Raw genomic sequence first — 23,561 nt, 5'->3', positions numbered from 1 at the left:
ACTTTTACTACAACTTTCCTATCACTGAAATATTCATACTCACTCGAAAGCTGTGACTTGTCCTCAAGTAAAAGTAACTCTTACGTTGTGCTGTAAATTCCTACTAGAAAGAATTTGAAAGGCAGCACCTAGTACTGCTTTTGGCGTCTAACTGTAATACGCATGCAGTAGTTTATTTGTTGAGCTTGGGGTAAAAATACTGTGTCACAGAGGTGGTGTTTCGTATCACTAGTAATAGAACTCTTGACTTGTTAAGTAGCAACCAAGTAGATTGCAGAAATTCTTCATTTCCACTCGAGCACATATGATCATAAGTAATGATGGATTCGGTGTTAATTTCTTTATCGCTACTTACTCTATAAATCAGATTTCATGTCTCTAATCCGGGGATTATTTGACTCCGCCTGGGAGAACTTTATACTAAGTGTCAGAATTATCGATACCTCTTTACGAGCCTTTTCACTCTCGCCGTGCAGCGGCATATCTTGATATAACATACTTGGCCCCAAAATACAATTGAGAGCTGTATGAACTGGCTCATACAGGCATTCTGTACTGAGTAGTTGCAGATAGTTGGAGTGTTAGAATAAGTGCCACCTAAAAGTCTCAGTTGAACACATGATTTGCCCTGCGCGTACTAACATCCTCTCTTAGACAGCCAAGGTATTCTCTTCATATATTTATTGCCTGCTGGTATTAGCTGATAGTAAAGCTGAAGGAATGGTTTCTTCTATCATCAAATTTAAAAATTAGAACAGTGTATCTATCTCTATCTAAGAAATAAAAGGGCTTTTAGCTACATCCTTCTGTACATATAATTCTTCCCTCTTCAAAACGTCAAAACGAGACTTTTTTAGCCATAAAGAACAGCCACACCATGCCATGCCATACCTTGACCTAATATCCATTAGTAGCTTTCTCCTCTATCTGCTTCAGCTTCTCTTCAACCTCTTCCTTGTCTTCATCCCCAGGAAGTCTAACTACAGCGCTCCGTGTAATTCCTCGATACTTTTCTTCGTCCACCTTTCCTAGTACACTCTCTGCTACCTTTCCCTCTCCAAATCCATATAGCTCCTGGAAGCACATAAAAATAGGCCTCAAGTGATCTGGGTTAACGCGGTTTGGCTGCCCAGGCATTCGAAGATGGTCCAAAATGTGAACTCGCAGGACTTTGAGCTCAATTGCTGTAATGGCACCTTTCAGATCAGGAAAATCCTCCATTAGCACATGACCCTTTGCTAATTCGCATTCCATCTGAACAGGGCACTCGAGAATACGTGCTGGGCGGACGAGATCCGATTTCTGTGGTGTAAGGTCTGCACATGCCCATTTATCCTTGACGTAGCGGTAGTTTCTAGCGCGCTTTGACGAAGAAATATCCTCTTCTTTAGTGCCAGTCGTGGTGGCTAGCAGATTGATATTACGAGCCATAGTATCATCTGGGAGGTTCACTACACAATGGCCTGTTCTGAGGATATTCTGAGGCGTTTTGTTCTGGGTCCCAAATCCGAGAATGCAGCGGTGACCGAGCCAAAATACCGAAGAGATGGCACAAATGTTATCAAGACCATCTTCGTTTTCTGAGGTAATGAGAACAACTGGAGTGCCCCAGTAGAGAATGGCTGGAGAAATGATAGAATGTGCCATAGTAACAGCACGTATTGACAGTAACAAAAGACTAGAAGGCCAAAATAAAGGGATGTTGTGTAACTGGCTAAGAGATGAGTGGTACTTGTGAAGCAGACGGAAGAAAGGGGAATTTATAGACATATTCAATCCAATTGACCTAATCTAATTTTAAATATACAACCAAAAGATCGAATTCTCAAATTGCTTTTGATATCACGATCAACTCGCTGCCTTCTATTTGAGTGCTCAATTGGTCATATCTGGAGCAACTTGCTCCGCAAAAGATAGACTTTTCGACTAGAATCGTGGTTAGATAATGGGCTGACAAATACCTTTTCCCAAAATGGTCTCAAATTCGCCTGTCAATCAAATGAGTCATGTTGGGGGAGATGAGCTAATCGCTGGTTCGTTTCAGGCACGACTGCGCCGTTTGCAAATCACAACATGTCGGTGGCCTTCCATGCCCTTTCTCTGTCAAAGTAGTTTGACAGGTAATGTATCAGTTTGTTTTTCATTGCGTCATCGGATTCAGAAAGATAATCCTTAAGCTTGCCGCCCTGTTCTCTGATTTGTTTGTTTTTACATTCTTAGCCATGCTCGGGCCAAATAGCGGTAACAGCCCAGGTCCTACTAGAGGGGCCCAGAATTGGCTATCGCTCGCATTGGTATTGGACACACTAGCTATCATATCAACATCATATGGATTAGAAGTTTCCCATTTATCCCGGAATACTTAATCACATGCACAGCTAGAGAACGAGGCACTGCAGAGTAATTCTAGAAACATGCATTTACATTTACGTGTAGAGTCACTTATCGACACTACGTGGTTCCAAGAAGAGTAAGCCTCTTGAGCTAAGATTGAAGACCAATCCATATCCTTCAACATAGCCTCCGCAGATATCATAGATGTCTTGACTCCTAGATCCTCTGGAGTGAGGGTTGATCCAGCTGTCCCTTTTGTATAGCTTTCCTCTTTCATGTCGCCAAAGAAACCCATCATACAACCTATTTCGGCAGCATGATGGCCCCGGAGCCTGTTATAGCTTTCTAGAGTCGTCTCCAAAAATGGAACTTCAACATTTGTCCCTTGATGGCTCAATGCTTTAGTAAAGGTGTTTACCCATTATGAACACGACATATACTCGGATATCCGAGCACAGAATTTCCCAAGGTTTTCTCTGGCTGAGACAAAATTGCCCTAACGATAGTGCTAGTATTGCGACTCTCATCTCCGGTGAAGGGAAATCGTGATGTCGGAAGACATGGTAGAATAATCACATATTTTTGAATCGCTTTCTGATAAACAGACGGGATATTAGCTCTAGTTTCAGCTGTTTCTTCCAGCAGATACTTACTATATACAGCGGTTTGTAAAGATCTAACTTCAAGTTGGATGCGTAGAAACCAACCTGAAGAAAGGTGGTCCCTCCGACGAGACCAATTTTGGGACCTTGAAGGAATTTTTCGACTGAGACTTTGGACTGAAAGTGAGGAATATGATATTGACCACAAGTGATACTTTCACCATCAGGGAGAGTAGACCATATAACATGCCGAAAGGAAGATATCTGAGCCGCCGCACTAACCACGTTTAACCCATACTGCCGCTCAATTTTCTGAGCTGCAGCAGGGCCCTCGGCAATTGAGATACCGATTGGAAAGGCTGTATTCGCAAAGATGTAATTCGCGCCTCGAAAGGCCTTCAAGACGCTGTCTTGCGAGCTGAGGTCGACAAACTCAACGGAAATCCCAAGATTTGCGGCCAGACTGCGAGCAGCCTGACTGGAGGGGTCTGAAGTAAAGTGCCCGAATTTGGTACTGTGGTTCAGACGTTGCCAGCATTGCAGCGACAACGCTGGAACCTTGGGATTCAAGGGCGCCAACAACAACTAATAGAGGAAGTGGCATGATGTCTTGTTGGACAGAGTGGCAATCTTGCTATCAATATTTTCTCTTGATGTCTAATTAATACTCTGTAGGATAGGAAGTTTGTATGAGCTTTGATGGTGACTTATATATTAATAGAAGTAGGGATATCCACTGTATGAGCTGCTATCCAGTTCAAGGGTGATAAGGTATTGCTTTTAATATGGCCAACCGAATCTCGATAACCTTCATTGCGGACCTTGTTCTCTCACTTTGCATCATTAGAACCAGTCTTTTGTGCGCTCTTAGTTGTTACAGATGTAACTGAATATGAGGCATATGTTTAGATGTTAGAAACCTGAAAATATACACTCTAGATGAGCCCGAGGTTTATGGCTTATAAGCGATTAACATGTTGCAAAGACTAGATGTTCATCAGTATGAACTTATATATATCTGAGATCTATCCCTCAAGCCCTTTCACCATATTCATTATTTAGTGAAGATAGCAATAACTGCCCGTTGCTTTTCAGGTTAAGATATAGCTGAACAAAGCAGGTGGACTTTGAGGAAGTTTCATTGAAGATTTACTCAATATTACATAACAAGATAACGCCTCTCCTTTCTAGGCCATTCTTCTTCTTGCAGGCATCATTATCTAGATTCTGTTTGGAGTTTCATTTCAAAAGTAACTTTCCTAAATAAAAACAAGTAATAATAATGCTATAGAATATTATACGTTTATATCTACGCATCAAAGAGCACTACACAATTAAAGTTGGGGAGAGTAAATATTTTGTCTAGGGTCCTTACACCTCAGCACGTCAGTGTTATCAGTTTGTCCTGCAATATATACATCTACTTTTGACTATACATAGCTCAATACCCAGTAAATGGAAAAGATGTATTGTCAAAGATACGAAAAGGTTACCCACTACTATCCCCGAAGTCTCATAGCTGCGTTTGGTCCAAACCTACGTCAGAGACCGAGGACATCATCTACATATTATCCCTAGACAGTCTCATATAACGCCTCCAGTGATAAAAAGCCAGGTTTATTATTTATCAGGAATTCCCGGCCCTCTCCGAACCTGTCTCTTATGTAAGTAGCTGCGCGAATTCTGGACTGATACTCCGAACTCCGATGCTCCCGACTTCTGAAAAGGGGCGGAGAACACTCCTATACCAATCAGACTGATGAGCACTCATATCCAGGAAATCACATCTGGAAGCGCCGACCTGATAGCTGACCATAGGACTTGCAGGAGGGTGTGCACTAATGCGACCGCCTCTGTGGCCCGTCGCGAAAGATCCTACACTGCCTGACTCGGTTAGAACACGAGTCAACAAGACTGTAATTTTAAGCCGTATTGAGTATAAGATTAACCAAAGTCGCTCATTGAAGGCACATGGTATTGATTATCTATGTTGTCTGCCTGATCAACGCCCTGAAATGGTGTGTCGTAACTTACATGGATCTTCCCCTCATCGACCTTTGCTCAAATCGCAAGACCAACAGTATGTCTCAAAAAATACTGGAAACTGGCTTTCTGTAACATTAAATGTCTTTGTTGGCTGCACTGGAACCTATAGCATAAGGGGGTGAGTTAAAACGGCGAGCTGTTTTGTTCATGTCATCTCTGTAGGACCGGTGGCTTTATACCGGAATCATACGAGAGTTGTCTAATCCGTCTTATCGCACCTAGACTAAGATGGAGAATTTGTCAGGATCTCATGTGGGCGAAGTAGTATAGTCCGACGAAAGCTTCAGAGATCATTCAACTCGATTGGGTAGAGCAATGACAAAATTCGTACCTGAAAAAGCACTTTCAGGATTTGGAACTGCTCGCTTAAAACATGCCAGCTACGCCGTCTAATAGTAAGCGGTATTAATAGTATATTCTAAGATCTTCTATTCAACAATAATTGAGAGGCATCCGGCAACTCCGCATCAAGTCACACGTCTTCGATGGGTGGTCGCTGTGAATACGGGAAGTCGAGATTCGGGTGTGGGATGGATTGCATGTCCTACGATCAGCTATCGATATTGTGACTACCTAATTGGATTAGCAATTTTCAAGATATGCATGTTGGTAGCAAAACAGCCCATCTTTTGCAAGTTTCGGGCCCCGAGTGGTGGGACTTGTGATCACGCTGCAGAAAGCAGAACCAACATGCATAACGACGGTTTCATCGGTCGCCCCATCCGGCCTCACAGCCTCACTTACCAGCTGCGCATTAATACTTGCAGGCTTTCATCAAAATGTAGAGCATGAGACATATGTAAAAAAGAGAATTACTTAATATTTAATTCATGGGAGGTCAAATGAAAGAGCAATCTTCAGCCAAAATGTCTTCTAAGAAAGTAATACTAAATCCCGTCTTCCAGGCGCTTGTAGAGATACAACAAAGCACCGATGTATGTCCGAATCCTCAAGACTCCGATTTCAAAACCTGTCGAACAAAGACAATAAGAGGCGAGAGATGCAGAAATCGCCCTTGCAGAAAAGACGAAAGATGGCACACTCCTAGCCTGTTGCTCGAGTTCCAGAACATGGCAGAATGTCCCAACACCAAAAGCTTCCACGAAAAGATGAAAACCTTTGTCACTTATACACATTGCAAGGGGAAACATCGAGACAAAGTCCTCGGCGCCTTTGATGCATGGAAGAAAAAAAAGGCCATCGATGAACTCATTTCAGAGCGAAGTTCAACACCATCTGCTTCATTAATCGAAACGACCATACAACCAATAACGACGGCTGCACTGCAATTTCTACCCTCGACGCCCGCACAATCTAGAGCACTTTCAGACTATGCGACATCAGACGATGGCACCTCTTTCGTCGAGAGCATTGCGGACACTCGTTCGGTCACTAGCAATACAACATGCATGACCTCTCTGCCTAACACTCCCTTGCGAAATGGAACAGTCTCCCGATTTCACATAGAAGATGTCGCCGAGGAAGAATGTGCCAGTGAGCCTATTTTTGGAGCAGACGATTACATTGATAGCGGTAGTGATGAAGAGGTTATCCAAGAGGATGCTGAGCAGGATGTTTTTGAAGATGCCATCACTAAAAATGGGATTCTTCGAGGGGATATCATCGCTTCCGACATCAAACGCGAGCGTGATGGCGAGAGAATACAAGAGTCTATTCTCAATACTAGGATAAATACTCCATTGCCTAAGAATGAACAAAACGACGAGAGAAAAGACAAAGAAGAAAAAAGAGGCGATAATGAAGGAGAAGACTCCGCCATAGAAGGGCTTGGGATTATCGGTATCCAGCGCACCCTGTCATTACGAGATCACTCGCCTGTATTTCAAGTTATCAACGGCCATCCTACACCATCAAAGATGAGAGAGGGCGTTGTCTACATTCTTGAACATGAGAAGAACCCTTCGCTCTTCAAAATTGGGTGGTCGAGTAAAAGCGCCAAGGAGAGACTTAAGCAACCCAGAAACTGTTACGGAAAAAACACCAAGGTTTTCTACGAGACAAAAAGGTTCGTTGGCGCCCCGCAGGCTGAGAGAATTGCGCAAGTCATACTCCGGCATGTCAACATTCGTGTTTCAGAATGCTTCTATTGCCAAGGAGGACACAGAGAGTGGTTCGCGGCGCCTAGAGAAACAGTCCATGAGACAGTGATGCACGTTGAAGAGTTTCTCCGGATGCCTGCGTATACTCTGCAGGATAAGGTATACAAGCTATCACCAGAAGTATATGAGCGCGTGGTTAAGCAGATGTGCGACTTTTCAGTGGCCAGATTTGGAGAGCTTATGCATGGGCCAAGGAAACAGCATGAAGAAACGGAGATCTCAGACGTGTTGATTGACGCCAAGGTGCTACCTTTGGCTCAACTTACTCTCCAACCGGTTGAAAAGTCTCGCCTCAACGCCAGTGATGGACTGTCAGAGTTCCAAGACAGCAAGAGTTTTGTTTCCACTTCATCGCACGACACCAAGTCACAGAACTTGACGGCAGGGGTCAAGCTGATGAGGAAAGTGAAGTGGCTCTTTTCAATCAGCGATTCTGTCAGGGCATACCTTTCCGACCTATAGAGTTAAAGCTCAAGCCGTTCTAGCACTGGTACCTCAAAGGAGGGATGTGAGCATGTTATTTTACTGTTTAATGATGTTGATGTTACTGCCCTGTGTTTAATAATAATTTACGTATATAATGCTCTAAATAACTAACTTCAGTGATATACACGAGGCAGCCAGGAAATTTACGTATAACATGTATGCGGATGTATGTTGCTGTGCTTTTGCATGCATGTCCCCAAGCTGCGGTGTACTGGGTGCCACACTGCTTTCAATACTTATTCCCAGTAATGGGGGTGAGGCCTCTGCGACATTCAAGCCCTATAAATAGGATGATGGCGGTTCCAAAATATGCCTTGCTGCCTATTTAGGCAATTTGCTTCTAAAGGAAAATAGAGGTGGTGTCACCACGGCTTTTATTATCTCACTTTTGTAGGCAGCTAAACAGGGTGCTATTTCTTTTTGACTGCTTATTACAGTTTGAAGACATTTGATGGCGTTGCACCGCATGAGCGGCGCTCAGGCTGTATGAGAAACAAAACCGTCAAAAATAGCTTGTACTACACAACTTTTGCTATCCACTATAACTGGGCTGAAGAAAACCCGGCCGATTAATTGTTCAAAGAGCGTTCGTGTTATTCGCAGCGAAAGATGCATGGATCTATTACTGTCTATCTCATATAAATGATAAATTACAATTACCTTACTTGTTGGCCACGTCATGTATAGGTAGTTGTCAACGCATCCTCCATAGTAGCAATCAACGACCAATATCTCGACCGCATTCTTGTTTCACATTACATGGCGTCGGGCAAGGTCTGTAGCCAACAGTATATAATCAAGTATTGGATGTCTATTTCACTTGTCCATTTCGCCATCTTATATTCTTTCTGCTTTTAATTGCAATCATTTATCATTTGAGTCTATCTATTGCATTCCCTTGTAATTCTAGTCATCTATTTTCGTAAATCCTGGTATAATTTGTGCACAGCTCACTTTACTCCATTTACAATTACAACTTTTTCTGCTCCCTGGATCGTCTCGCAATGTTGTGATCAAAATTCAGCCGCTTGGCTTAGATTGTCGTGGTAACTCCTACCGCCCTTCGTCTTGTTTGAAATCAGTCATCCATAATGCACTGGGTTGATAAGAGCAGGCTAGGAGCTGAAAGCGCAACTCGTTAACAGCCATCGCTATCACAACGCTCCAGAGACCCACTGGTCAAACTGCTTTGCGAATTTTATGCATCGCTCGTCGACGAATCTCGTATAATAATTTGCCGTGTACAGATTGATTGTTGAGAGAATGATGAAGCCCATAATCCAACAGAATGCGGACGTGATTATGTATTCACCAGCATCATCACCAGGTTGCGACCCCCCTGTGGCTATGAACCAGAGGACATTTTTGACAGGGTCGCTGAGCAAGTGGTAGATGGTCTGATGCACGAGGTATAGCGAGAAAGAGATCCTCCCCAAATACTGCACTGGCTTGGAGTTGAGGGGGTACTGAAGTAGCTCTGTAGAGCTGATTGCAGAAACAACCAGCACGGAGCCAACCGTTTTCCACGTCTTGTCCACGATCCCCCAATTTCCATCCCATCGCGAGGATTCGGCAACCTGCAAGAATTGATATCCAGGTGGGAGAGCGCCGTCATCGCTCAAACAGAGAAACCAGATGCCGACAATGAACATGGCATAGGTTCGGACGGCGCTGAAGTTTACGGATCGCATCCGGACCGGGATATACGGTTTGAGCCAGAGCAGATAATCCGCCTCGGTGCTAACAGTTTCCAACTCTGACAACATTTCCAGCTCGGCCAGCCAGTACCCTGCCAGAAATCCCAATACGTCCCAAAACCCAAAGTAGAACCAGTAGGCCATCAAAGCTCCAAGCGCCCAAAGCCGGGGCCTCGGCTTCCAAAAGGCCAGACCCAAGAGGAGGAGATACACAACGCAAGATCCACGGAACTCGAGAGCCATCGTCCACAGCTGGCCGTTAAGCCCACCGTTGTACTGGATGGCCAGGATGTTGATGTTGTCGAGCATGTACCGAGCGACAAACTCAACATGAAACCACGGCGCAGTCAGAGGCTTTCGACCCCATACAATTTCATCCGCAGGCTCCCATTGAAAGAGATTTAAGAAGAAGAGGATCTGCGAGATGACCGTGATACAGAGGACGGGTAGATAGATGCGCAGGCCGCGGCGTGTCACTGCCGAAGAGAGTCGCCGGAGGAATCCTTCAGTGTTGCTGCCGGCCCTCATTCGGATGAGATTGACGGAGATGGCATAACCGGAGATGACAAAGAACAAGGGCACCATTGCATGCGCAGCAAAGACCAGCCGGAAGGGAGGCAGCTGATAGAGGCGACGGTTCTCCTCGGGCGGATCTGCCCAGAAGGATCTGAAGCCGGCGTGCAGAATGGCGCCCATGAAATAGTGGTCTGTCGCCACAATGGCCGCCGCAATGCCCCGGAGGCCATCGAGCCAAATCGCTCGGGTCATGCTGCGCGTGTTTGCTCGATCATTGATGGGCAGAGGTGAAAGAGATGTACGAGGTTCAAAAGATTCAAGGTGGGCATCGTCTGGTACAAAAATTAAATAGGGGTCCCGGCCGGGACTTGCTGTTTCTAGAAAGGGCTGCTAGTCATAAGCGCCAGTTGCTGAAATCGTCCACCTACTGTTTCAAGGTTCCTGTTTTATGTGGAAACACGCCATGAAACAGCAGTCTAATGCCGTTACGACGAGGGCTCCACGGTACGGCTCGTATAAGCTTATCCAATCCTACCGATTTGCTGGTTGTTGGAAATTCAGCCAAGAATGCCACGCCTGGATCCTTGATGAATCCTCCCTGGAATTCTGGTACTAGTCATTCTACTGATTCCATGGCGCCATGTCTGCTCTACTGCCCCGCAAGGCCGCAAGGCTTTAGGCATCAACCATTGTCTGTATTCGATCCTCTATTTCAGTGATTTATCTAGATATTAGCTTCAAAATATGTTCTAAGAGTCAATGATCGTCGAGTCTTTACAATGGCACTCTGACCAGGGGCGTGCATAATACCAATCCAGGTCATCCTGCTTCACTCAGGGCCTTACATAGTCCATGTCAAACGCATCACGTACAACTCCCATCCCAAAGCGAGGCAGATGCAAGTACCGAATGTCTTCTAGCTCAAAAGGATTTATACCACCACGCTTAAAGAAGTCATCAATCTCCTTCTCGAGCCAAATCGTGCGCCCGGGAATGTCGTGGATACCGGAAATGAAGTGTACACCAATCATCACTCTTGCCTGAGGGCGCTGCTCACACCAATGCAATCTGTCGCGCATCTGGTCGAGTAATTCGCGGTAACAGCCCGAACACATGTGTAAAGAGTTTAATTGGAGAGAGAGGAGCCCGTCTGGGAGTTGTGAAACGACTGATAGTAAGTCGGCTAGATGGACATCAACGTGCCACAGCTCGAAATGTTGTAGTTTGGGCCAGCACTCAATAGGGAGAAATCTTCCCAAACCCGGTGGCTCGTATTCCCAGGCATGGTCAAACCGGCCTGTAGCTATGCTCACATGCTCCAATTGTGTAGCTTCTGCCAGGGCGTTTCGCAGCAGACCATTGCGAAGAGCTGGCCACCCCAAACGTTGTTGCCCGTCAACAAAAAGCGATAATTGCAGCTTCTTGAAGCCGGGTAGACAAAGGACTAATACGAAGGCGTCATACTCGTTGCATCGATCATCAAATATCCGGCAGTTGAGCCCGGTCCCCAGGTGGTGGCCATCGATTTCATATTCCACGACGTTATGCCGCCCCTCAGCCAGAATCTTTGTGACCAGATTGAAGCCGCGCCATCTTGTCTTTTCATCCTCCCATGGCGCAACCTGTAGAGGACGATGATCGTCGACCGCATATGGCCAGGCACGTGGAATGGGGCAGTTGAATCCGTATGGAAAAGCCCGAATCATGGGGGTTTCATAAAGAGGCGTGAACAGCCACCCGTGAGTAGCAGGGGTGACGGTGACCTTTCGAAGTGCAGGAAATCTTTGCAGCCCATATCGAAGCGCGTCTGCATCAGCTCCGCTAGCCATGATCTCTTCTTGCTGGCGTAGTAAGCCGTCGTAGTATTCCCACGATTCCTCTGGAGATAATCCAGCATGTACGCGCCGGACCAATGCCGCATACTCGGGCCGCTTCGGATCATCGTCTTTCTGGCGCTCGCTTAGATCAAACAAGTTCCAATCGCACTCACTCTCAAACCACTCCATGTCGGGTCCATCTTCTAGGTAGTAACAGCAATAGTTGGGTGCACCGGGGTGTCGCGCTTCAGGAGCTTCGGCGCCGTTGCGCCATAGACGCGCATCGTCATAGACAATCTCGACAATCCTATGGCGAAGCACATCATGGTCTGCAATGGCACGAAAGACTTGAATGTTGAGCGGATTTGCCGAGAGGAAGACTCTGTTGATGCGCAGCGCTGCAATGGCGCCGAACCGCCGACATGTGAGGCGCAGACTTTTGATTGAGCTATTATCCAAGCTGCTCAGCACGTTTTCGATGATTTCGGGGGGCAATAGGGCGAGATGGGAAGGACAAGTCTGCTTGCCATGTCGCTGGGGAACCGATGGCGAGAGATCAGCATCCTCCATTATGCTCTCGGTCGGGAACAGACGCTGTCGACATTCAGCTCTTGCACGCAGCTTCCACTCAGCTTCCCGCGCAGCCATCCGCTCATATTTCCACTCAGATTCCCGCTGAGCTTCCTCCTCAGCCGATAAGGAAGGCTCGGGGCCATGTGCAGAAGATGAATTTGCCCCCATGATGTGCGACTTGGGAGACTGATGGCTGGGTTGATACGTCAAGGTACGGTGCAGGTTAAATCGCGCCTGAGAAGTTGAGACATGGCAGAATTCAGGCTTGTCCTGAAAGGGTCATCTAAGCAGCCAACAACACGCCTAATTGAGCATCAACTCACATCCAGAGCGCAGGATGCGAATAATTGATGCGAATCAGTGACATGATTTCCTGCGCAACGAGCCTAAACGAACGGAGCATCATGTTCAAGCTAGGCTGATAGTTAATTCTAGCACCTGCTTACACGTTAACACATCTGGTTACATAATATACACATGATAATGCTCAATGTATACATGTATGTATATGCCTAGTTCCTCTGAATAATTCAACCACCATTACCATCTTTTTATTCAATTCAAGGCTATTCATAGTTTGGTCTCTCTGTCTCTCGCACTAAACATGCTAAATTCTATTCCCCAACACATCTTCTGTATATATTCAGCCCTCTGCTCTGATCGAGATCACCACGCCCGAGTCTGGACGCTGTAGATTCTTTGCATAATTATCCCCAAGCATCGCTGGTGTCATGACACCACCGCCTATGCGATGCGCCTCTGTCCCACCCCCAAGAAGTGTCACAGCAGCCTGTACCATTGCGATGCCAGTAAACTTATACTGGTCCCCCTGGAATTTGAAGACCACTATAACCCTCTTTGCTTTTGACTCGTCGCCTGTGTCAGCCACTGCCAGTGTTCGATGACTAAATCGATGACCGCCCTTGAGCTGTTTGGAGGTTGGGGTGTAACCCTCTGGGTAGATAAACCTAGTGAGAATGTATCGCGTGACGGAGAAGTTTAAAAATAGGCCGAGCCCAAGGAATGGCAAAACTTGGATGAAGTCGTACAGAGTGCTAGGTAATCGTGCTCGCGCGGAGAAGTGAAAGTTGGACCCATATCCATCTGTGGTGTTGGGATCGTCCGGTGCGTATAGGCCCCAGCTTCGTCCCACAATAGCTCTCTCGTTTCCTTGTTCCTGACTCTCCACTACACGGCCGAGGCCATCTACAGTGTGTATCCCGAAGAAGTCAGCAGCAGGGAAAAGGCTGGTGTTTACCTTTTCACTTACGGGTTTGCGAGGCGAGATTGCAAACGGCGCGGTTGCTTCTTCGTAGCGGCCCGGCCCGTATAAGGTATAAACAGAGGCGATTGAGTTGATAGTACCGCTGCTAATAATACCTTTCATCTCTTGCAACGAGACGATGACTTCGCGTGTCGGTGTGTTGAAGACTCTGCGTATATGCGACACCGCGAGGTATGTTGTTAGATCAGCCGGTACAGCATCCAAGCCACAGGTAACAATCATCTGATTTTGTAAGCAACACTGGCTACTCGACGATACTTGAACGAAGGTAGGACGTACTTTTGCACCTGAAACCCGAGCTGAGTTGTCGTGTTCTTTGATCATATCCTGTACCCAAGGTATATCCGCGTTGCTGATTGGATGTTAGCCTATATCGATTAGTGACATCTCGTCATCTCTTACCAGTCAACATAATCAGTGCCGTTTTCAGCACACGCTTTGAACACTATCAATCCACAAGTCGTCGGGTACGGCCCTATAACGTTGATGATGACTCGTGTTGACTTTACAACCTTTTGGATCTCTGCTTCAGAATTCACATCCAAGACGATAATGGATCCTAGAAACAATGAGCATTGAGTGAAACCCATTGTCTTAAGACCAACTTAACCTCCTGAAGCCTCGACATTGAACTTTCTGGCCACTTCTTCAAGTTTTGCCTTGTTACGTGCCGCAATCGCCCATCGCAAGGATCCTGGAAAAGTTGCAGTCATGTATTCCACCATGAGGCCTCCTGTGAAGCTTGTTGCTCCAAGGAGGACGATATCGTACTTTTGCTGCATTGCCAAGTCCAAAACATAGAGGTGTCTCTAAGCAAAGAGGAAAAAGGGATTGTAAGAGATGGAAAAGAGAAAAGAAATATTACATTGTAGTTCTACATATATAGCGTTTCTCGCTAAGCCAATTCTTCTCCGCCTACAAGTATCAACGCCCTTATAAATTCAACGAATTGACTTTAGATTAGGACAAAAGATTGCATTTTTGTTATATCTGTACCAACACGATCCTAGAGCCATGGGTCTGAAATCATGTACTTGCGGAACTGCAGTGCTCATAGTCCGCATTCGGCCTAATATTCGTCCGAACATTGCAGACATGAAACCACGCATTGGATCAACATCTCGATAGATCTATACCATAAGACTATTTTTCTTGCTTTTTTATGCCAAAAGTTATCAAGACTTAGGATGATTTCAAAATCTTACAGGTATACGGCTTCTTTATTCGACGCCACCTTGGTCAGCCTTGCAAAGTCGCCATTATCAACGCAGGTCTCAGGCAGTAGTATATAGACACCGCCAGCAGCTTTACATGCATCTAAAATCAACTTCGAATAGCTTTTACAGACTTATCTTTAGAACTTCGAGATAGTTGCGGAATTTGGATTATCCTGCGGAGCGGAGAGAAGGTGGACGAACTTTCCTCCGGCGGCTGACCTCGATCGGAAATTCTTCCACCACACATTTGCCAACTATCGTTTGATGGGAAATTTGAAGTGGAATAGGAATCAAAAACATCTTATCTATTACGCAAAGATGGATCTACCTAAAAGCTGCCACTCAGGGGAAATTTCTGTAAGCTAATAGGATAGTTCAACTCCGCTACAGGAGCTCTCGTCAACTATTATATAACGAACATCCCCTAACGGTTTGTTCTTCTTACAATGAATATAATCAGTTACTTTCCTTTTGGCCATTTTTCAATTCCTATATCTTCCTTATATCCAAGCGTTTTCATCAGAACAGTCATCTACCTAACCAGATACTACCATACGGAGAAAACTCTCTCGAAGACTCCTTTTATAGGACAGAATCATGGGCGGTTTCAATCCAGCTCGAGACATCCCTTCACTAAACGGAAAAGTCTGTCTTGTCACTGGAGCAAACTCAGGGCTGGGTGAAGCAGCCGTCACAGCGCTCGCCCAGCACGGCCCTGAGAAGATCTATCTTGCAGCTCGCTCTCAGAACAAGGCAGAGGAAGCTCTAGAGCGTATCAGATCAACCTCGACGGCAGCTCGATCTGCCAACATTGAATTCCTAGAATTAGACCTTGCGTCACTGGAATCGGTCAAGACGGCAGCAGCCAGAGTCAATGCCGAGGTGGATCGCCTTGATATTCTTCACTTGAATGCCGGTGTAGCATCAGTTCCAGCCTCACTCACAAAAGAAGGCTACGAAGTGCATTTCGGAACCAACTACATGGGCCATGCCCTGTTGACGCAATTGCTGCTGCCCAAATTGCTAAAGACAGCGGCTCTCCCCGGTGCCGATGTCAGAATCATCTCTATGTCATCCTCATACCATCGACTGGAAGGTACTAGCGACGGACTTTCCTTTGACAAGCTCAAAACAAGTATGGAGGGTACAGGTGGCGTTGTTTTGTATGCGCAGGCTACGCTGGCAAAGGTACTCTTCGCCCGAGAGCTTGCGAGACGGTACCCAACGATAACTTCGTTGTCAATGCACCCGGGTATAGTCAGGACTGAGATCTGGAAAGGAAAGAAAGATGCAAGTTTGCTGATGCGGACTTTTCTCCGCCCTGTGGTGAGCTTGATCGGCGTTGCCCCTGAGGAAGGCGTAAAGACACAGCTTTGGTGTACCGTTAGCAAAGATGTGACGAATGGGGCATATTATGAGCCGATAGGAAAGCCAAACATGCGTGGAAAGTTTACAGAGGATGATAAATTGGCAGGTGAATTGTGGAAGTGGACGGACATGGAATTGCTTGCACATGGCGCACCTGGATGGGCTCAATAGATTTCTTAACCTTCATCATGTTGATCTTGTATATGGAGCAGCTAGAGAGAAAATATACCAACTTCCAATCCTGAGGCAATGGGACCGGTAAAATCTGTGAGTATACAAAGTGGCAAGCTTCACTTATGCTTAAATACTATAGGGGTCTGACAAACCGTACCTATACGCAGTTGCGAGCTCGATTACTATACAGATGGTGGCCCTAACTGCAATACGAGGCGATTAGACAGGGGATTGCAGTCCTCCGTTGTCAGCGAAGCGTTTGGTACGGGTTGCTGAAATTGGGGCTCGCTCTCGATATGGAATACGGCTGAGACAAGGAATTCACGGCTATGCCCTTATAAGAAGAACTAGTAGCGATCACCTACAGGGGATGCTCAAGTTCAGGCGTATATATAACTAAACAGCCCATTCGATCAATCAACGTTCAAAGTGGTAGTCTCTCCTCAAGCCTTTGAGGTTGCTTGAGATCCTCAAGATACGCACTTTTCAGCGGCAGCGGACTTACCGTCGATTTTGACAATAGCAGCGTGAATACATAATCTTGCGTTGCCACCATGCCTTCTCTCAAAGACATCTCAGCATCTTTGCTGCTTGCCAGCCAGGCTGCCGTCAACAACCTGCCAGAAAATGTATTCAACGTCCCCCTAACGCGTATCATGAATCTGGAATACTACGGCATGGAATTCAAAGTCGGCAATCCTCCCCAGCGATCGTTTCTTAAGATCGATACCGGCAGCCCCACGATCGGCTTCATTTCGCCGCGCAGCAACATGTGCCTGCGACCAGAGGCTCCGTGCGATCCCTTGGGAACGTACGACAACCTCACCTCATCGACAGCAGTAGTGGCGTTTCCAGGCAGTTATCCCAATTACAGCGATGGCCTGCTTGACAATGGCCAAGGCATCTTTGTCAACGACACGCTTCGATTCGCAGGCGTTGACGCTGATGACTTTCTCATTGGCTCGACCGATAGCTTCAATCTCGCTGTTCGGCTGTCGCAGTCCAATCCATTTGCAGGCATCATGGGATTGAGTGCCATGTGCTTCACTGGACCCAAGTGCGACGTCTACCCAAGTTTGGTTCAGCAACTTTCAGATCGCGGCATTTTAAAGACTCGTGCGTTTAGCATCTACCTCGGCCCAGACGAACCGGACGCGCCTGGCCATCTTCTCCTGGGCGGCGTGGACGAAGCCAAGCGAGACGGGCCTGTCTTTACACAGAAGCTAGATTCGCCATGGGACGTTGAGTATTCGTCCTTTACGCTTGACAAAGCTGGGGAGAAGACGGTATGGCCCATAGATCCCGGAAACACAGTCACTTGGGACACGGGCGCGGCCTATTTCGGTCTGCCGACAGCCGTATTCAACGCTGTTGCTGCTGTTCTGGGACTCCCTGCAAACGTCACGTCGACACAAGATCCATACGAGGTAGACTGCAAGCACCGTGATATTGTTGACACAGTCCTTGAAGTCGGATTTCCAGGCAACGGAATCATCAAAATACCCGTCGGTCGCCTAGTCACCACGCTTGACTCGGGCAAATGTGTCACTTATGCGCTGAATGGAGCTGGCGGCTCTGGAGAGGCAGACACCGCAACGAACTTTGGAGCGCCATTCCTCCGTAATGTTTATGCAACATACAACTTGGACACTCTGGAGCTGACTTATAGTCAGGTGAAGTATACAGATGAGGAGCGGATTGTGGCAATTCCTACCGCTAATTAGGGGAGCCGGGCGGGAGAGCTGCTTCATGAGTCCGTTGAAGATTCCATAAAATCTACGTTACGACATGTTATCTCGAGTCTTTACTTCCATCGAGATTGCTTACAGAGCCCTACATACGACAACTTGAAGCATACACAGCCGTTTCGCAATCGTTTGTGGGTTGGGGGATGAAAACGCCAGTTTTTGGCAAAGCAATATTTTACCGAGGTAGGGGAATATGATGACGAGGTAGGGGAATATGATGAAGCAATTGTTACGCTGAGCTGGAATTGTATCTGAGAAGGACCTCTGGAGGAAGAGAATAACAAGTAGCTTTATGTGCAGACTAGCGCTGAGTGTCTTAATACACGTAACCACTACTGCTAGTGCTGAGTTGTATATATATCACACCAATCTTTGAACTCGGTAGGAATATGAAGAGTATTATATGTGAGGGCGCATATTAGTTCATTACGAACCTTGAGAAGTGATTAGTCATAGATGTAGACAGAAATAGTACAGCGACACTGAATATGCTGCTACGTAACTCTCTTTCAATAATTGATTAGTAGCTTTATACTTTACAGAACACAATTCCGAGGGCCGAAATAGTGCTTATCTTAACATTTACTTCTTTTGCGCATGGATATCAATAATCAACAAATACAATGCGAGTGCGAGTGCGAAATGATATAACCTCAGGTAATAAGGTTTTTGTTTTTTAGTATTAAAGGAAAATGTAGTCATCTCATATCTATTCCACTAGCAAGAAGTTTCCAATCTTGTTACTCATAACGAAAACATCTTTCTAGATGGCTGAGACCTTCGACTTCATTGTAGTTGGTGGTAAGAGAAATACCCTCTGTCTATAAGCGCCAGACATCAAAATAGTTAACTGGTTATCCAGGCGGAACTGCCGGCTGCCTCATTGCCGAAAAGTTGGCATCGACTGCAACAAAGCCAAGCGTTGCGCTTTTCGAGGCAGGGGATAAACAGGACAGCGATTCACTGCGCCAGACGTATCACCGGTTTGCTCTGGCGGTCACTCACCCTGAACTCAACTATGGGTCAAAATCAACTCCTCAGGCCCATTATGGCGGTAGACAAATCGACATGATTCGAGGCAAAGGCCTCGGTGGAAGCTCGCAGATCAACTTCCAAGTCTGGTCTCTCGGAGCCAGGGGCGAGTTTGATGCTTGGGCCGAGAGAACTAAAGCTCAAGAATGGGGATTCGAGTCTATACTCAACAGTATTAAAAAGGTACTTCTTTCCGTTGACCTTACGACTAGGCTAAAGCTGAAGTTTGAAAGATTGAAAATGCCACTGTAAAAATACCAACTGGCTGGGAAAAGTTCTCCCAGCAAAGTGCCGACTGCCACGGCTTTTCAGGGTAATTACACTCTATAAGCAGCGACTAAAGTCTCTTATTGACGATTGCTCTAGGCCAATAGAAGTATCAATTGGTCCATTGATAGAACCAGAGGCAAAACACATTTTGGAGACTGCGGCTGAACTTGGGGTATGTAAATCGGACCATTTGGGGCACAAATGGCTGCAAGCTTCTAACTCACCGACTTAGTATCCAATAAACTTGGACCAAAACGACGGCAATCCTATTGGCTTTGGACTATCCCTGAATTCCAACAAGAAAGGGTTCAGGACAACGAGCGACTCGGCATTCCTCAACAAGAGTCTTCCAAATTTGCAAATCTACCGAGACTCTTTTGTTACCAAGATAATTTTCGACAGAAAGAGAGCTATAGGCGTGCAGTGCAATGGTTCAGAATGTAAGCCACCATGTGCTAGTCAACAGGACAAGTTGATTTGCTAAGACAGTCATAGACTTTGCAAGTAAGGAGGTCATACTCACTGCGGGATCAATTGGCAGCCCACATGTCTTACTTCACTCCGGGATTGGTCCTTTTTATGAACTGCAATCGCTCGGAATCGATGTTGTACAAGACCTCCCAGGTGTCGGCAAGGGCTTTTCCGACCACCCTTGCATACCAGTGGTGTATCATATGGGTCATGGTTTTTCGGAAAGAGTGTCATTTTCTTCTGATGAGGTGAAAATATCTGCTGCCGAGCATGAACTCAAGAGTTCAAAGACGGGACCATTGACACAATACATGTCTTCAGCCGTTACAGCCTTTCTTCAGTTGCCTGGTATAGTTGACTTGGAAGGATTCAACCAGCTCCCTTCCGAATCCCGAGAGCTACTTCTAAATAAGACTACGCCTCATTTTGAACTGGCAATGGTGAGACTTCTTGTATCGTTGTTGGAAAGCAGCTGACAAAATCCTAGCCGGGCCCTCTAATTCCGCCCACTTACGTGTTTGAAGACAAACAAGATGGCTATCTCACCATGTTCATTACGTTGATGAACCCACAATCCAAAGGATCAGTCTCTATTGCTAGTGCTGATCCTAACATTCCACCGGTCATTGATCCAAACTATCTCGCCAGTCCATTCGATCGTGCTGCCCTGATGGAAGCTACTAAGGAGACTTTGAGAATTTTAGATGCGCCTTATCTGAAGCAGTATATAAAGCATCCAATCCTGGCTCCATCCTCATCCAATGATGAAGATATTGAGGCAAGTATAATCCCACCGTAAATCTGTCAACCTATTTGCTAACACATCTTGTCTCAAAGGCATTTACCCAGGCTGCTGGCATGGGTCTCTTTCATCCCAGCTGCACAGTCAAAATGGGTACGCCGGACGATTCCATGAGTTGTGTAGATTCCCATTTGAAAGTATTCGGGTTACAAAATTTGAGAGTTGCTGATATAAGTGTGACTCCTTTGCTTCCTAGGTACGTTTAATCCTTTCCCTTGCCATTGTGAATTCCTATAACTAATTACGCCTTAGCGGTCGTAAGTTGATCGATTTATAGCTTATCGGAAATTTGTTATGAGTGCTAACAGCTGATATTCCTAGATACCCAAATTGTAGCCTATATAATTGGCAATGTCGCATTTGAGAGAATTTCGGAAGAGTGGAATTTGTAGTTTCACAGAGGTTATTTTGCTTCCGGTCGAATTTTATTCTCATAAAACTTTGGAGCAAACAGACTGCTGAGATTTTATATTTTGTGTTTCACTTGTGCGACATCTCACCGCAGCGGTGCAAAAGTTATTATGGACAGAACAATAGTACTCGCAGAGCCCATGTTTCTCAACCCTGCGAGTTTCTGCTAAGCACTGACTGAGCCATGTACATAGGCTTGGAATAAGCTAGACAGAAGATTGATAGCCTAACTCTAACTGAACAGACCACTTGTATACATCACAACACTATACTTAAGATATAACGAGACACATAATCTTAGCGACGACTAACAGCTTATGGATATCAACACATTTATCGTTTGTGTCGCATAGGCTACACCCGCTATTGTACTAGGATTTTCTGGATCGCCACTTGATCAAAAGTGAGCACTTAATTTGTGAAGCATAGTGCTAAGGTTGTTGTTTCGTGTAGAGACTTTACATTACTGCTTAGGCCAGATGCTCCGCTTCGGTTGTTGCTGATCGGTATCGATTCAGAGAACTTGATGCTAATCAAAAGAGGCTTGTATATCCGGTCTAGTGGATGCAAACGTTGAAATCAATGAGGGCTTCGGGAAACAGCCACCGATTCTGGCGTGCCTCCATGGTTCTGCGAGCCGACAGCAGGCGAAGTATTAAACGGCTGTCGCCATAGAATGCGGACTTCGGTCGCTGACGCACGACATATTGTTGGAGAATTTGGGGGCCGAAGATGCATGGCTTCGGAAAAGATGATTACTGTTGCTGGCTAGCTCTCCTCAATGCTTAGCCTCTGGGATTACAGACGCAGTTACGTGAGGCTGAAATTGATCCAAAAATACGTCTGATGATAAATATCTGCCATCCATGCAAGTGTTGGTAAAAAGATGGGGGTTGTGAACTGAATAGTATACGCGTACATTAAGCCATACGAACAATGTCATGGAGGATACATTGCCACCCTCGGGTGCGTATCATTCTAATTTGTGTTAATCAACTACCTTTTCGATCCCTGTTTTTCTACAAGCCGCTTGCGATGTAAACTAGACTCCAGGGAATGGTCTGTCATGCGAGTAACTTAGATCACTTGCCCAAGCAGAATAGAGGACAAGGACGTCTCCAAGTAGCACTATTTAACAGCTGACATTGTTGTGTAAGCACTATTTATTCAAGGATGCGGGATCTATCCCGCCATATCGCGGCCCGTCTTGGCTCTTTAAAGAACTCCGCCTTCTGCGTACCTGCTATAACATAGGAGGCTCCCAGTTTAGATGAACGGAAAGGATACGAATTGCACGACTTGAATCCAATAGATCCCTATTGGGATCGCGATTATCGATCTTCGCTGTGCTTTTCATCATGGACACACTTATACAACCTCAAAATACCTTTGTCCATCCCACGAGCCTACTCGACAGCAGCTGTATCCTCGGACACAACGTCAAAATTGGCCCTTTTTGCCATGTTGGATCTAATGTGACTATTGGAGATGGCACAGAGCTTGTCTCCAACGTAACGATTCTATCGTCAACGTCACTAGGCAAGAACTGCAAAGTATATCCATATGCTGTCTTGGGTGGACCGCCGCAAGACAAGAAGTACTCTGGTGAAAACACTGCTCTAGTCATTGGGAACAAAACCATCATCAGGGAGTTTGTGTCAATACATATAGGCACAGCTGACGGAGACGGTATTACGCGTGTCGGAAACCGATGTTATATAATGACCAACGTCCACATCGGCCACGACTGCCAGATTGATGACGATGTGGTGCTCGCTACCGGAGCTGGGTTAGCTGGTCACGTCTCTGTTGGCAGAGGTGCCATTGTTTCTGGACAAGCTGGCATTCATCAATTTTGTCGGATTGGTCAGCTGGCATTTGTCGGCGGAGGAAGTATGGTCACCAGGGATGTTTTGCCTTTTTCTACCGTTATCGGAAACAGAGCGATGACAGTAGGCTTGAATGATGAAGGGTTGAGACGGCGGGAATGGCCATCTGAGAGGATCTCAGTCCTGAGAACCGCGTTTGTGACCTTTCTGAATAAGGGAGATAAAGGTTTGGAGAGCTACTTGAAACAGTTGTCAAACTCTGTCGATGTGCAAGTGTTGCTTGACTTTATAAAAGGCTCATCAAGGAATATTTGTCCACCAAAAGTAGATTTGAAAGCAAATTTGGCTAAATTATAGTTTAACGGACAACACTCGACAAAAGACAAGTTATGCTAGGTTGGAACTGGAGGTGCAAGTAAAGGTCTGGCTTTCGGAGATAAAGGGTTGGTTGTTTTCCTTGACTGTAGAGAAAAAGGGCTTTTAGCTTGTTTTCTAGATTCTCCTGCTTGAGATGAATCGTTTTGTGTTTTTCTCGTAGCCAGCCAGATGGAAATGAATATAGGGATGAACTACAGGTATCAGAAGTATGAGAGACTTGACTTATCCTTGCTGTTCTAGGCTAATGGAGAAGCCTTTCTTCTTTTTCTCCTTCCAGTAGCCGCTAATTCTGTTATCGTGTAAGTCACAGCTACCTCAGAACTTATGCTGCCTCTTGCTTATAGAAAGCCTGTTGATCAACGCAACAGTTTCGATCTATTCGCAT

At 45.9% G+C, this 23,561-nt stretch overlaps 9 protein-coding genes across 9 annotated transcripts; 5 read left to right on the top strand and 4 right to left on the bottom strand.

The window, feature by feature from the left end:
- Positions 1 to 870: 870 nt before the first annotated feature.
- TrAtP1_012660 (uncharacterized protein) lies at positions 871 to 1,724 on the bottom strand. Its single transcript, XM_014088431.2, has one exon. The coding sequence runs from the start codon at positions 1,645 to 1,647 to the stop codon at positions 898 to 900; it is 750 nt and encodes a 249-aa protein (XP_013943906.2). The 5' UTR covers positions 1,648 to 1,724; the 3' UTR covers positions 871 to 897.
- A 4,088-nt stretch (positions 1,725 to 5,812) lies between these two features.
- On the top strand, positions 5,813 to 7,564 carry TrAtP1_012659 (uncharacterized protein; the record flags this gene model as incomplete). The annotated part of the gene is made up of 1 exon (XM_014088430.2): positions 5,813 to 7,564. One exon carries the CDS (start codon positions 5,813 to 5,815, stop codon positions 7,562 to 7,564), a length of 1,752 nt encoding a protein of 583 aa, XP_013943905.2.
- An 880-nt stretch (positions 7,565 to 8,444) lies between these two features.
- Positions 8,445 to 10,117, bottom strand: TrAtP1_012658 (uncharacterized protein). Its single transcript, XM_014088429.2, has one exon. It carries the CDS (start codon positions 10,051 to 10,053, stop codon positions 8,743 to 8,745), a length of 1,311 nt encoding a protein of 436 aa, XP_013943904.2. The 5' UTR covers positions 10,054 to 10,117; the 3' UTR covers positions 8,445 to 8,742.
- Positions 10,118 to 10,492: 375 nt separating this feature from the next.
- On the bottom strand, positions 10,493 to 12,576 carry TrAtP1_012657 (uncharacterized protein). Its single transcript, XM_066115626.1, has one exon. It carries the CDS (start codon positions 12,357 to 12,359, stop codon positions 10,635 to 10,637), a length of 1,725 nt encoding a protein of 574 aa, XP_065971725.1. The 5' UTR covers positions 12,360 to 12,576; the 3' UTR covers positions 10,493 to 10,634.
- Positions 12,577 to 12,834: 258 nt separating this feature from the next.
- TrAtP1_012656 (uncharacterized protein) lies at positions 12,835 to 14,258 on the bottom strand (the record flags this gene model as incomplete). The annotated part of the gene is made up of 4 exons (XM_066115625.1): positions 12,835 to 13,698; positions 13,756 to 13,828; positions 13,879 to 14,035; positions 14,087 to 14,258. The coding sequence occupies 4 exons, from the start codon at positions 14,256 to 14,258 to the stop codon at positions 12,835 to 12,837; spliced, it is 1,266 nt and encodes a 421-aa protein (XP_065971724.1).
- Positions 14,259 to 15,290: 1,032 nt separating this feature from the next.
- On the top strand, positions 15,291 to 16,232 carry TrAtP1_012655 (uncharacterized protein; the record flags this gene model as incomplete). The annotated part of the gene is made up of 1 exon (XM_014088428.1): positions 15,291 to 16,232. One exon carries the CDS (start codon positions 15,291 to 15,293, stop codon positions 16,230 to 16,232), a length of 942 nt encoding a protein of 313 aa, XP_013943903.1.
- A 440-nt stretch (positions 16,233 to 16,672) lies between these two features.
- On the top strand, positions 16,673 to 18,430 carry TrAtP1_012654 (uncharacterized protein). The gene has a single exon (XM_014088235.2). It carries the CDS (start codon positions 16,790 to 16,792, stop codon positions 17,957 to 17,959), a length of 1,170 nt encoding a protein of 389 aa, XP_013943710.2. The 5' UTR covers positions 16,673 to 16,789; the 3' UTR covers positions 17,960 to 18,430.
- Positions 18,431 to 18,750: 320 nt separating this feature from the next.
- TrAtP1_012653 (uncharacterized protein) lies at positions 18,751 to 19,267 on the top strand (the record flags this gene model as incomplete). The annotated part of the gene is made up of 2 exons (XM_066115624.1): positions 18,751 to 18,784; positions 18,846 to 19,267. 2 exons carry the CDS (start codon positions 18,751 to 18,753, stop codon positions 19,265 to 19,267), a joined length of 456 nt encoding a protein of 151 aa, XP_065971723.1.
- Positions 19,268 to 22,327: 3,060 nt separating this feature from the next.
- Positions 22,328 to 23,155, top strand: TrAtP1_012652 (uncharacterized protein; the record flags this gene model as incomplete). The annotated part of the gene is made up of 1 exon (XM_014088299.1): positions 22,328 to 23,155. One exon carries the CDS (start codon positions 22,328 to 22,330, stop codon positions 23,153 to 23,155), a length of 828 nt encoding a protein of 275 aa, XP_013943774.1.
- Positions 23,156 to 23,561: the final 406 nt, after the last annotated feature.

The sequence above is a fragment of the Trichoderma atroviride genome, chromosome 7, assembly GCF_020647795.1.
Source record: "Trichoderma atroviride chromosome 7, complete sequence".
Taxonomy (NCBI): domain Eukaryota; kingdom Fungi; phylum Ascomycota; class Sordariomycetes; order Hypocreales; family Hypocreaceae; genus Trichoderma; species Trichoderma atroviride.
This window is presented reverse-complemented; position numbering and strand designations above follow the sequence as displayed.